The sequence below is a fragment of the Cyprinodon variegatus genome, unplaced genomic scaffold (assembly GCF_000732505.1).
Source record: "Cyprinodon variegatus isolate N-32 unplaced genomic scaffold, C_variegatus-1.0 Scaffold285, whole genome shotgun sequence".
Taxonomy (NCBI): domain Eukaryota; kingdom Metazoa; phylum Chordata; class Actinopteri; order Cyprinodontiformes; family Cyprinodontidae; genus Cyprinodon; species Cyprinodon variegatus.
In genome coordinates, this window is record NW_015150738.1 from 781,221 (window position 1) to 794,142 (window position 12,922).

Sequence of the window (12,922 nt, forward strand, 5' to 3'; positions counted from 1 at the left end):
GGGGATGCAACAGTCCATGAGCTCTGTATGGCTGGAGCAGAGCACACGTTAAACACAGATGTTCATGTCTGTTTTTTTGACCATTGTCCTGTAATCTAATCCCTATCAAATGAGGGTGTAGCCAACATTCGAACTCTGCGTACCGGACTTAGAATGCATTCAGCATTTACTTTATGAGATTTATACGTGATTTAGATGGCATACGGGTCTCCTGCTGTGAGAACAGGGCCCCTTTCTGCCTCATTGGCCTTGATGGAGATGACCTTTATGTAACGTGGTCACTGGGAATTTTGGCCCGATCTCATTCCCATAACTTTTCCTCTTGGATATTCACGAGAACATGAAAGTTTTATATCTCTGTTAATCGTCTTTAATGCTAAAGAAAACGCATTTCGAAGAAATCTCATGGTTGTTATGGATGCAGACGGATATTCTGTAATTGTACTCTGAAAGGCCAATTTATTTAGGTTGACTTTGCTGGAGCTGGCTTGAACCTCCACCTCTGCCTTCAGGGTCGCCTTATTTCCTTTGGCCTAAATTCAAAAAGATGCTGGCAAAGGGAATCGGAGCTTTTGGTCATCAAGCCATTGATGCTGTGGCGGAGCTGTAAAGGGCAACATTTGAGTCCAGTTCCAGTCAAACCAGCTGGCAGTGAGACCCAGGCTCTCTAACTCCCAGCATTATATCCTGGTTTATTGTAAAATAACTGCCTTCCCATCTCTGAACTGAAATTCGTTAGATTAGAATTCGTTATTTATAATTACTTAGGAGCGGGTCTCACAGCCATGGAGGCAGACATCTTTGCGCTACGGCAGCGCAGAGCCAACAAACTAGCGATTGCGAGATCGCCCATTACGCTCGAAAGTAACTACGGCAAGTTAAGAGAGATGAACTGAGACGGTACTGAAATCTATACCCTACACAGACTAATTAAAATACTATCTGTAAAATTAACTATGTAAACAAACCTCATCACTTGAGAAGGTAGGTGATGCGGACGTCATGGAAGACATTTTGTCCCGTAACGCTCGCCATACTGTTGGGGGGGAGAAGCGGTGGGGGGGAGATGTTCATGTTGCTGCGGTCTGCAGTCTGGACGTTAGATGTCGCTGAAAATTACACACTGTAGCTTTAAAGTGCATCAGAAATATAATCCATTATTATTTGTAATGCTATTAAGATTTTTTTTCTACTTTAATTAAACATTGGAGAAATAATTATTTACCGCACTTTCACTCTTTCAATATATTATATTATGTCATTTTTCTTGTTCTTGTATTTTTCTCTTAACCCTTTATAGGGCACTCAGTAAAATACTTTGAATTTTAAAGTATTTCACCTCCAATAACACCCTCAGGTCAACGGTGTTATTAGAGGACCTTATAATTAAGACCTTATTACTTTTTTAACATTTAAAAAAGGTACTTTTATTTTAAAAATCTAGGTTAGTGTAATCAGTAATAGTCGCTTGTCCTAATATGGTCAAATAAAATTCACAGTGCTTCTATAAGAAATTCAGGGGGGAAAAAGTGCTTAAAGGAAGAAACACATTTTTCTTAAAAATAACCCTCAGAACATTAATACTGACGCAGGAACTTATTTTTTAAATTCAGTTTTAACTTTTTTACTGAGTTTATTAGGTTTCTAACTTTTATTTACCTAATTAACAGTAGGTAATATATCACACACACAGTAGGCAAGATTGCTGGTGGTATTTTATGAAGCAGTTACACTCAGGTTTCAGACAGGTTTGGACTCATGATTCTGCCTTGTCTTCTGCAAAGTGGTGTTTGTATCCAAGTTACCAAAAAATTGATATCTTGGAGGATAAATTATTAAGTACTTGGAGCTACCATCAGTGCATAGAAACCTGCGTTGCCTTCCCTTTCCTCGATAGAAACTGCATTTATTTTGTTTCACTGGCCTCTAATGTCCCATCACTCTGACAGTTGTAATTTCATCCCACAGTTTTCTTGGAAAGTTCCACTTTTCTTATACTCACAAGAAGGAAGTTACTGTTTCTTCACATCCTGCATGTTTGCAAACACAGCCTCCTTTTTCTTGTTTCTTTTTTGCTTGCCTGCATACGTGTCAGAAAGAGAATAGCTCTCTTAGTCATTGTTGCCGTTTCTGCCCCAGGAGTTTCAGGAATTAGGAATAATGGTGAGATATCCAGTAAATAATGGAAGGAAATGAAGACAGCAGGGTGTCCTAGTCAACAGGCGTGCAGAGTGGCAATCACTTCTCACCCACCATTCTTGAAATCCCAAACAGGTTAACATCGTTTCCCCCCCGCCACCATTCTGCAGCGAGAGGTACTATTGAACCTAGTGACAATCACTGAGCCCTTGTTCCATCTCAGTTTACAGCCGTCGCTCCAGCTAATCTCATGCCATGCCCTGATTTCTGTTGGCTGTGTTAGTTGACCTTTAGAGCTTCTGAGTTGCCTCTTAGAAACTCTGTTTGTATAGCTGATCATGCTTACTTTATAATTTTTAGAAAAAAGCATTTCCCCCCCCCACACAGTTGTCTTTAGTTGTTTTTGGGGTTTTTTATGTCAGACTTGTATGTTTTTAGATCATCACCCTGAATGAAATATAAGCTGAATAAAACTGGCCCTAATAATTGGTTTTACTACTCCAAAACACTTGCAATGACATATTTCTGTGGGCGTTTTTGACTATGCCATATAGCAGGGACTTAATGGCTAAAATCTTTTGCATTTCATAGTCTATCAAATGGAATTAGCTGCAGATTCTGCTTGTTCAGTCCATTTTGTTTTTTGTTTTTTTCTTGAACTAATCCTGTGTGGATATCCTTGTGTGTTAAAGATAATTTTAATGGTTCCATGTATTGCAGAAAATCATCTAGGTCCTAAAAAACAACAAAGCAGCCCCAGACCATTGTACTAACAACACAGCGTTGGACTGTCTGTATGATTTTACATGTTCTGAAATGCTGCTGTTTAAAGTGATACACATCTTCCAGAGAGGAAGATCTTGGCATCATCTTTACAGACAATATTTTCCCCAAGTCTTCAGGATCATGAAGATGCATTTTTTTTTTTTTTTATGACACTAGTGGAACTAGTGGCTGACAGGAAAGGGGGTATGATAGAGGTAGAAAGACAAAGGACCACAGGTCGGATTCGAACCCGGATCGACCTCGTCGAGGACTAAGGCCTCTATATATGAGTCGTACATGCTAACCACTGTGCCACCTGATACATTTTTCCTTGCCAGTGTCAGTTGTGCTTTTATCCTTTCCTATGATGTGCAGTGCTTTCCACCCTGGAACCTTTCAATAGATATAACAGGTGTCTTTCTTATTGCTAATCCTAAACATGTAACATTTACTGTTGGTTCATGTCTGACTCTTCTATGTCCTGTTTCTCTCAGTCCTGTGCAGAAGGTTCCCGAAACAGCATTTGTAGCCTTTTTATGCTCTACAAGGTTTTTCCCTGCTGAACCCAGTGTTTTGGTAGACTGTAGGGGGCAGTGTAGGGCACAGAACACAAGCTCATGACACCACTCTACATGTAGAAGTAGAAAATGCAATCGTTTATTGCCTCTTCATGTAATGTCTTGTTCGCCATTTGTTAGTTATATTTATGGCTAACTTATAACACCCAACTCTATGTTTAAATTTGCAAACCGTCGGCAGTAAGATCTGTTCGTCTGTCGAGGGTCTATTTAAGTGTTTATAAGAAATAATTGAGATCCTTTTTTAAGTGATAAAAAGAAAATATTCTTTTTTTTTTTAAAGAAACTTTGTGAGGCTGTCTCTATCTTTAGTATAACACAGGCTATTTTCAGTGCGAAAAACTTTCCGTTTCTGTTTCATCAGGTTTTTTTTTCTGGGAATTTGAGCAGTTTGTTAAATATTCACACTTTTTTTCTCTCTTGTTCCACTTGTTGTTCTGTTTGACTGTGCTCCATGAACTCCTGTGACCTGTGGCTTTGTTAGGGATGCTGGTAAACAAAGCTTTGGTGCCGCTCCAACAAGCTGGAACATTTCAACGCAACCCAAATAAGGAAAAACTTGCGACAAGTAAAACAGAAATTATGTTGACGGGGCCAGGCTTTCATGCGTTTTGGATCTTCTTACTTGGAACATTGTATCATCAAGAATGAGTGAAATGGGCAGCATTCCTTTGACTATATCTCCTAATTGTATCTCAGTATCTGGGAACTGCAGCTTCTGAAAGTTTGCATTCACAAACAGTGCAGAGAAATTCTCGACATTGCTTTAGATGAAGGCTGATGCCGTCTGCGAAGACACGCTGGGGGTCATGAGGTTTGGTGGCAGGTCAGAAAAAGGGCTGCTGTTTTCAAGGGGTCTTAAATCAAGCTTCCTCTGACCATTTCTTTTCAGCAAATAAATCCCAACACAGCTCACCAGAGATAAAAACCAATTTCCTGTTAGTCAAGTACTTTAAACCCCAACATATGTACTTTCTCCCATTTTTATCCCCTTTATGTTGTCTCTGTACAAAAAGTTTAGTTTGGGCCCCTAATCCTCTCTACTTTAAGCCCCTTAACTCACCATTCATCTGTCTCAAACAGGCACGTCTTCTTTATAAATAGTAAAAGCTCTCTTTGTAATTGTTGCAGCCTGATTGATGTTCTGGATAATTTAATGGACAAAATATTTGGATTTCATGGAACATTTTGTCATTTATTTGAATTAGTCTCATATGACGATCTGGTTTAAGAATGTTAAGGCCGACATTGTCAATAATCTGACAAAACAATAAAAAATAGCTCTTACAATTGTGTCAAGGAGGGGATTATATAAGTGTATTGAAAGCACATGGCCTAATAATGGAATTGAAGAGACCAGAGTGAGAGTTTTGGCATTCCTTTCTATGAGGATCGCCCAGATTTTTTATATAACATACTCTGTGAAGATGGATTGTTTGCACATCAGGTTTCTCCTTAAATCATATCTCCATGATGCTAATTTACTGCAGGTGATTAGTTATCCGCTTGGACTTGGCCTTTTTTTGTAGGTCTGGTCCAGGAATATGGCGTTTATCTTATTAGGTTAAGCAGAACTGATTGCTCTTCAGCCACCGTCTGTCTAACCTGTGAATGAGATCATTGCTTCTATGTTTGCAGCTCGACTGATGAAAATGTGAAGATTTTGTAACATCTCTGCTGTTTTATCTCACATTGAGTCTCGTCTCTCCTGCAGGACTGCTCTACCTCAGAGGAGTTTACAGTAGCTGCTGCCCTGCTGCCATTGTCAACAGCCTATTACAGGGTAAGGAAACTCCTTAAAAACAATAATGCATGCGTTGGCACGCTAGAGAATCAACCTACAGTGTAGTAGAGTTTATTGTCTTTCATTAATGTGCACTATGTTGGCTAAATGTCTCCACGGCTCTTCGAGTTTGATGGTGTTACCTTAGTGTAGCAGTGAAACAAAGGAGGAATCACCTAATGTTGATGGTGTCAAAAACTCTGCCTACAGCAAGATTTTAAAAATAAATCTGGTGAACTACAGACGAGCCATTTATTTAGTCCCAACTGCAGCTTTTCAGGTTTGTCTTCTAAGGATAAGTGGATCCGAATAAGCACAGGGCATATAAAGAGACCAAGATAAAATAAAATAAAAAAGACTTGTTAAAGTCCAACAAGTCTGATATTATGATGTTTTGCTAAGATATATTTCGATGGATAAATTCTATCATGTGCCATGAAATCTGCTTCACTGCGTCATCCATGCTAGCGTTAGCTTAGCTTAGTTGAATAGTTTATAAAGTCGCTTCGACGCAGGTTAGCTGTCAAGTTGCTTCCAATTCAGAGATAATTTATACTACAGATTGGATAAATGCGGAGATCACTTTTTAGGAAATGGGTCAAATCAGGTATTTGGTCTAAAACATTTAGATTAACTTTATCTAAATGCTTTTACATGGGGTTTTTTCTCATCAAATGCATATTAAACATTGATACTTTTTGTGAGAAGATGTTACCAGAATAAAAAGCTTTTCACAAATACCTGCGACTGACACGGTTTAGTTTTATGTTAATTTAAATATCATTAGTGCATGGATTTAGCCCTAAAAATAGAACCTAAGAAAGTAGATAAAGGATTTTAGATCTTCTTAATGTTTTAAAGCATACAAATCTGACTTTAAAAAAAGTAAATTTCATAAAACCAGTACATTTTTGCATTGATTCCATGACATTAGAAATATTCACAATTTATTTTATTAACATCAATAATGGAGTTCGAAAAGTTTCAATTATCATTTAGACAAATAAACATGAACATTTACACAAAAATCTCAATCCTTACTTCTAAAGGGAATGTAGAGATTTCCCACTAACTGAAAAATCCAATATGGCTCGCTACCTCCCCAAAACTGGCAATAGTCCCGTTGACGTTCTGGTCATTTCTGCTTCTGCTGATTTTAGTGATCTGCATGGACAGTCCAAACATCTAGCTCAGTCAAACCTGTGTTAGTGAGCACGTTTTTCATGTTTTGAATATACAGAACTGAACTGAACTTAACTCGATAACCGTAACTCAGTACACATGATCATGAGCCAGATACTTAATGTACAGCCAGTTAAAGAATATACACAGGTTGTTTTTTTTTATTTTGAACTATTCTCCTCCTTTACTGTGAAAACCAACTTAAAATGTGTATTTTGGTTCAAATAAGCGCTCTATAGTTGACTGATATTTGGGCATGTGAGCCTGGAAAGGTCTGGTATTTCAAATAGAAAAAGAGAAGGAACCCTGAAGGTGTGATGGAAAATCTCCTGGGGAGGAACAGCTGTTTTAACCTGTGACCTTTGTAGATTTTCCAGTATGCACATAATCAGCGCAGAATGTTAAAGCTCCCACAGGGAGGTATCAGGAACAGACCATGGCCTTTGATTCCTAAAGCATAACATTGGTGCGGTAGAGATCGAGCTTTCACCACAACAAGGTCCTAATAGCTTGGTTTTTGCCATTGCCACATAGACACAACCTGCCCCACGGGGCTTTTGGCAGATACAAGGGCTGTGTTGGACCTGACCCTGCTGTCCCTCACCATATGGTTCAGCTTCATGCCGCTGGCTGATGAGACGTACCATAAAAAGCCATAGCGTTCTTATTTTTGCGCCCTCGGGGCTTCCAGCTTGGAAAATTTGTCAAAATTGTGAGTCTCCAAGCTTATTTTGGTAAACCATGTAACAATTACACCCTAAAAAACACAGTTTATATTTCCTAAACATATTTCTGAAGATAACTAAAGTGCAGAGGTTTCCCACTGTTTTAAAGGGAAGATTAGGAATGATTTACAGCTCATTGGAAGGAGTTATGGGCAGAGAAATGTGTTTCTTGTTTTGTTATATAAAGAAGATTGAAATCTTCGACAGGTTCTACCAGAAAGGGTGAAAAATAAAGTAAGATCAGAAAGAAAATTTGCCAAATACCCTTTACTCTGGGAGGTAATGGGCTGAGAAATGATGAACGAATATGACATCTTTGCTAAAGCTGTCATATTTGGAGGGGGAAAAAAGACATGCGTCACCCTGACACCTCGCCATTGGCTCATCATTCTTCTCAAATGTTTGTAGGCATTTTTCTTCTTTTTTTTATATTCCTTTCCTTAGAGTTCTCTGAGATTTTGGTGTGTTTTTTTTCCCCCCGCAGAATAATCTACCTAATGTGGCTAAAACATGTAACTTAGTAGCACACTTGCATGTTGCTTCCCAATACTTCCTGCTTTAGAAGATGTTGAAAAAAATGAACAGCGTGGCTAACCCTTCATCAAAGAAAACACATCATGCTTTCAAATACTTCCTATCCCGATTTAAATCAGTCAGTTGTGGAAGTGGAATCACATTGCTTTGGTCTCACTTCATAGTCCATGTAGCTTCTCAGATGTTTGTTTGATTTTTCAACCAAACGTCTATCAGCAACTGGTTTTGCTGCAGCCCATCATATCCAAAGTAACAGTTTCAATATATTTGTAGTTTAATAGCTTAAATACGATAATCTAGCGGTGCAGAAACTTTTTATTAAAGGATTTCAACAACATACATTTTTTCAGTTCAGTTTTGCAGGTTAGAGCCAAAGCCTGGCAGAGAGGGAGAGGAGAATGAAAGAAAACTATGACAACCGTGTGCTTTATAGGCTATATGAGATAGGTAAATAGCAAAGAAAGCTTAAGTAGGAACAGAAGCTCTAATTATGTTACTAAAAATATTTTAACACAAACTGCAGGTCAGTGACAGGTGAGCTCCTTCAGTGACAGACTGCTGCACCCTAAATGCACCAGGGAGTGTTATCATAGATCCTTCCTCCCAGCAGCTGTAAGACCTTATAACCAGGTCTATAACCAAATAACACGCTGCTGTCATTTTTGCACATCTCTGGTGTTTGCTGCTCTGTTTCCACATATCTGTTATGGTGACAATGTCCACAGCTGTTATTGATTTTTTTTTGTCTCCAGATACAGAGTATGTATGTTGTAAACTGTACAGTACAATACTGTTTGTTTTATTTTCATATCTGTTATTTTTATACACTTTTCTAATGTGCACATTGTGTGATCACTCCTACTATAACCTTTTGCTGCTGTAACACCACAATTTCCTCATTGTGGGACAGTAAAGAGATTTTCTATTCTATTCTAAATGTAAATATTAACACAATATGAATGAACACATGCTTCCTAAAGACTATAGGAAGCACTGCAGTGGCCCCGATGCTCATTTTTAACAAAATTGTACTTCATTTTGTCTGCTGTTTCTGTGGACAGACGGAACTGACACCTGAGACAGATTGAACTAATCCTTCTTTATAGTGGCTGAGGCTGCATTAGCGCGTGTCCCTTGAAGTGCTTTGCACAACATTCTCTGCTGATATATGTACGTTTTCAGGAAAGAAAAAATCTATTTCACCAGGCACTCAAAGGAGTTTCTGATCCTGGGGGATGTCATAAAGACTTTGGATGGGTTATTACACCCAGCAGTCAACCTGGACAACTAAAATACTGGGTGGGGAGGAAAAAGTGGTGTATTTGCTGGATTGTAAACCACAGAATTTCAATTACCGGTACCTTGTTTTTGCCGTTATATAGAAAATATTGTGATTAAAGAAGAAGAAAATATAATGGAATATGAACAGAAATAAACAGACTGAAAAGCATGACCCAAACAGCATCTGGATATCAAAACATAACCTGGAGAAACCAAAGTAAACATTGTGCACAAAAAAGAACACGAAATAGTAAAAATAAAAAGTTATTTGTTTTTTTTTCATAGTTTTTTTGATATAGGTGTAAAAGGAAGTTCCCTTGCTTTGAAAGTCTGCTGCTCAGAGACTTTGGCTTGTCAGCTCGTTTGGTTTGTAGCTCCTGCAGCTAAGCTGTTGTTTCTTCCAGCTTTTCAACTAAACACTCTGTGAAGCAGCTGTTTAAGGATTGGTTTAGACAATTTACAGGGATCTTTCGACTTTGTTTGGAGGTTGGTTGAGAAGTACCTGCAAGCCGTGTGTGATTTACCAAAATCCCATGGAAGGTTTGGGAAGACAGGGATTTGTTCCAGAACCTTCAGACTAACCAGAGTTCAGAAAAGGGTCAGATTCGTCATTTTCTGTTGTTCTCCCTGACTGATTTGGTTTATGTGTCTCCACATTTGGACGTGCCATTTTCTGTTGACATGCTGTTTGCTTTTAATGCTGTCAAATTATCGTCATAATGTTACTACATCTTTTCCAAGTGCGGTTTAATGCCTGTCGGTGCGAAACTCTCCTCTGCTAAGGCACTCCTCGTCGGGTCAGATGTCAGACTCTGGTGCAGTTCTTGTTTGATATTCTTGGCCAGATTTTTCGCTGCCTCATGCTGTTTCCATACTCAGTAGTACCGTCGCCATGGTCCCAAAGTTTGCAGGTCAGGGAACGTGGGAAGCGTCTTCTCAAATGACCGTTCCTCAGATCCTACGCTATGGGTATACGCTGTTTAGCTTTATTGCTTCCCAGACGCTGACGCTGAGCTGACGTTATTGCTCAGGTTTGGTGTTTAGATGTCCTGCTTCTCCGTCTCTTGGGTCTCCCTTTAACTTTGCTTATGGGGATAATTTTAAAGTTTGTTATCAAAGTTTTTTCTTCTGTCCCTCCCAATAACAGTGGGAGAAACTCATGAATAATAATCTTGTGTAGAAGAATAAACAGAAAGCAACTAATCTCCATTACAATGTCAATGCAAACAGCCTCTTTATTTATCACTGTTTATATAACCATCTTTAATAGGTAGTAATAAAGCAATTATTTTCTTATATTTAGTTTCTCTAAACTTGTTGATTTCTGACCCTGCCTTTAAAAAAAATTATTTAAATGGTTCAACTTGAAAAATTCATAAACTCAAGCATAATTAATGTTAATAACCTCTGGAGGTATACCTTATACAGAAAAACAAGGACCTTTTCAACACCTTTTTATGTTTTACACTTTGTTTTTAGGCTGGTGGGTTTATCAGGAGATTAGCAGGTGTTCTGGATGGCTTGATTTGATTCTGACCTTAGCAAGCTGATATCTCTGCCAACATGGAAATGTGTTTAACTTCAGCTTGATAATAACAGATTGAAAAGCTCATTCACATCTATTGCTCAACAAGAACACTTGACTATTAGCACTCGTGTTGATGGAGTTTATCCGCAAGCTAATTTGTCATCCTACTTCGTCAAAGAGCTCTCTACATTGTCCTCACAGTGGATGGTGACGCACTCGGCAACCTTTGTCTATGCAAAATGCCCAGCTTTTGTCTTATCTGTTTGTTTTATTGCAACACATTTAAAAGTACTTGAATAGTATTTGCATTTCTTCTGGAATTTTTTTCTTCTTAATGCCTATTTTGTTATTCATAAATTATCACATTAAAATCCTTGAAAAAATGTTAATATCAGACAAGGATAAGAAAGCTGACTTTAAATGAAGATTTATTTGTTAAGGGAAGAAAGGATTCCAAACTAACCTGGCCTCGTGTGACAATATAATTCCTGCTCCCATTGAATCACGGATTAATTTTGCTTCACCAAACTTCTAGTTGTTCAAATTTTCTTCAGGAGATCAATAAGCAGATGTTTTAGTCCTTTCTTTCTACTAAATTTGCCTTGGTTTGTAACAAAGGGACACTTGGAAAGTTGCCAGATTGAAGGGATTGTTTTTGGTCAAACATTGATTCTCACCAAGGACTTGTACAGAATCAAGTGGCTGTTTTGTATCAGAAGATCAAGAATGCTCTAAATTCTTGCAAAACATGTAAATAATGTTGTTGCCTGAAGGCTTGCGACAGCATAGATATGACTTTCTTCTCCCAACATCGCTGTTCAAGTATGCACTTGTCTCAGTGGCGACACGCGTAATGTCTTTGTCTCTCTGCAGCGCTGCATGCATGTTTTGAGGCCATAGTCAATCACGCCGTAATGGTCTTAATCAGGTTCTGGAGTTCAAAACAAGATGCCAAAACCTGATAGCCTAATTCCTCTGACCTGTACACTCCTCTCTGCCCCCCACCCTTCTTGTTATTGCTTCTTGTTTTTCACCCTTTTTCCCTCAAACCCGCATTCCTCCTCTCCGCTCGTCACACCGCCAGATGGGTCCCATGGTGCTGCACTCCCTCCTTCGCCTTCATCTCTTTGCCTTTACCTTCCTCTCCCCCCTCCCCTTTCCTCTGTCCTCCTCCTTGAACATCTGCCTGCTAAACACTTGGGTAAGCGTTGTGCATGATCCTCATCAATAAGAGAGGCTGACCTCGGTCAAATTGACCCAAGCATATCCGACAACTCAGAAAAGTACAGCCAGGCTGAATATAGACATGGCTGACAAATAACACACCCATACCCCCTGTACAAACATGGACACACACAACATCTGCTTTAAAACACTTTAAACACTCAGCTTACAGAGCGGTATGACTACATTTCTTCTTATACTCATGCTCCAAAACTTAATTGTGCAAAGTTTGACAGAGGCCACATATTCTCCAGACTCGAAGTCTGCAGTCCTTGCACAATGCTAGGCTTAAGCTGCGTTATAGCTTCCTTTTTATCAGCTCTAGATGCATTCTTGCTATTTATTCCAGCAGTCCCTCTGGCCTCCTTCCCATACTCACTTTGAGACAGCTCGCTTGGTTCCTCTGATAGCAAAGTGAGATAAATCATCTATCTTCTGAGAGAGAACACTTAATCTAAACACGCGCTCATTAATGTCATCTAAACATTGGCTTATGATCTACTGCAAGTGTGCACTCTGGTGGCCTGCGTCAGTCGTTTAGAGGCGCTCTAGATTTGAAGTAAGGGGATGTTTAGTGTTAGTTGACAGAAATCTCATACAGAAAGAAACAGATTTCGCTCTTTGCTGTTTTCAGTTGAAGGTTTTCTGTTCTTTTTTTTCAATAGCATTGAACGTTCTTTCTTTTCTCTTCCTTAAATGTCAAAATTGTTAAGTGCAGAAATAACACTTGTTTTGATAAGAGATTTTTCTACCTGGGCCGTGGATCCCTTCAGCTACTCTGGTGTTTCCAAAGGCCACCTAATGGCAGCAAAGCTGATATTTGTCTCCAGGATGGAGTCACAACCAAACAGGAACAGAACAGATGAAGCTACCATAAGAAAAAGCAGAGAGCATAATGTTAGAGATAGAACTAACACATTCTGCAGAATCTTAGAACAGAAATAGAATCAACCAGAATGATAAAAAGGGGTCCCTATGCCCTCCCGCAGTCTAAACCTATAGCAGCATAACTATAGAGATAGCTCAGGATAACCTGAGCCTCTCTAACTATAAGCTTTATCAAAAAGGAAAGTTTTAAGCCTAGCCTTAAAAGTAGACAGGGTGTCTGCCTAACAGACAAAAACTGGAGAGGAGCCTGATAACTAAAAGATCTGCCTCCAATTCTACTTTAAGAAATTCTAGG

At 38.9% G+C, this 12,922-nt stretch overlaps 1 protein-coding gene across 3 annotated transcripts in view; it reads left to right on the forward strand.

Annotated features, from left to right (window-relative positions):
• The window catches only part of sbf2 (SET binding factor 2), a 116,396-nt gene that overhangs the window by 67,258 nt on the left and 36,216 nt on the right, over nucleotides 1–12,922 (forward strand). For all 3 annotated transcript variants that reach the window (XM_015383466.1, XM_015383468.1, XM_015383467.1), the window contains exon 17: nucleotides 5,197–5,265. In XM_015383466.1, coding sequence (XP_015238952.1) covers nucleotides 5,197–5,265 — 69 coding nt within the window. The remainder of the gene's footprint in view (nucleotides 1–5,196; nucleotides 5,266–12,922) is intronic.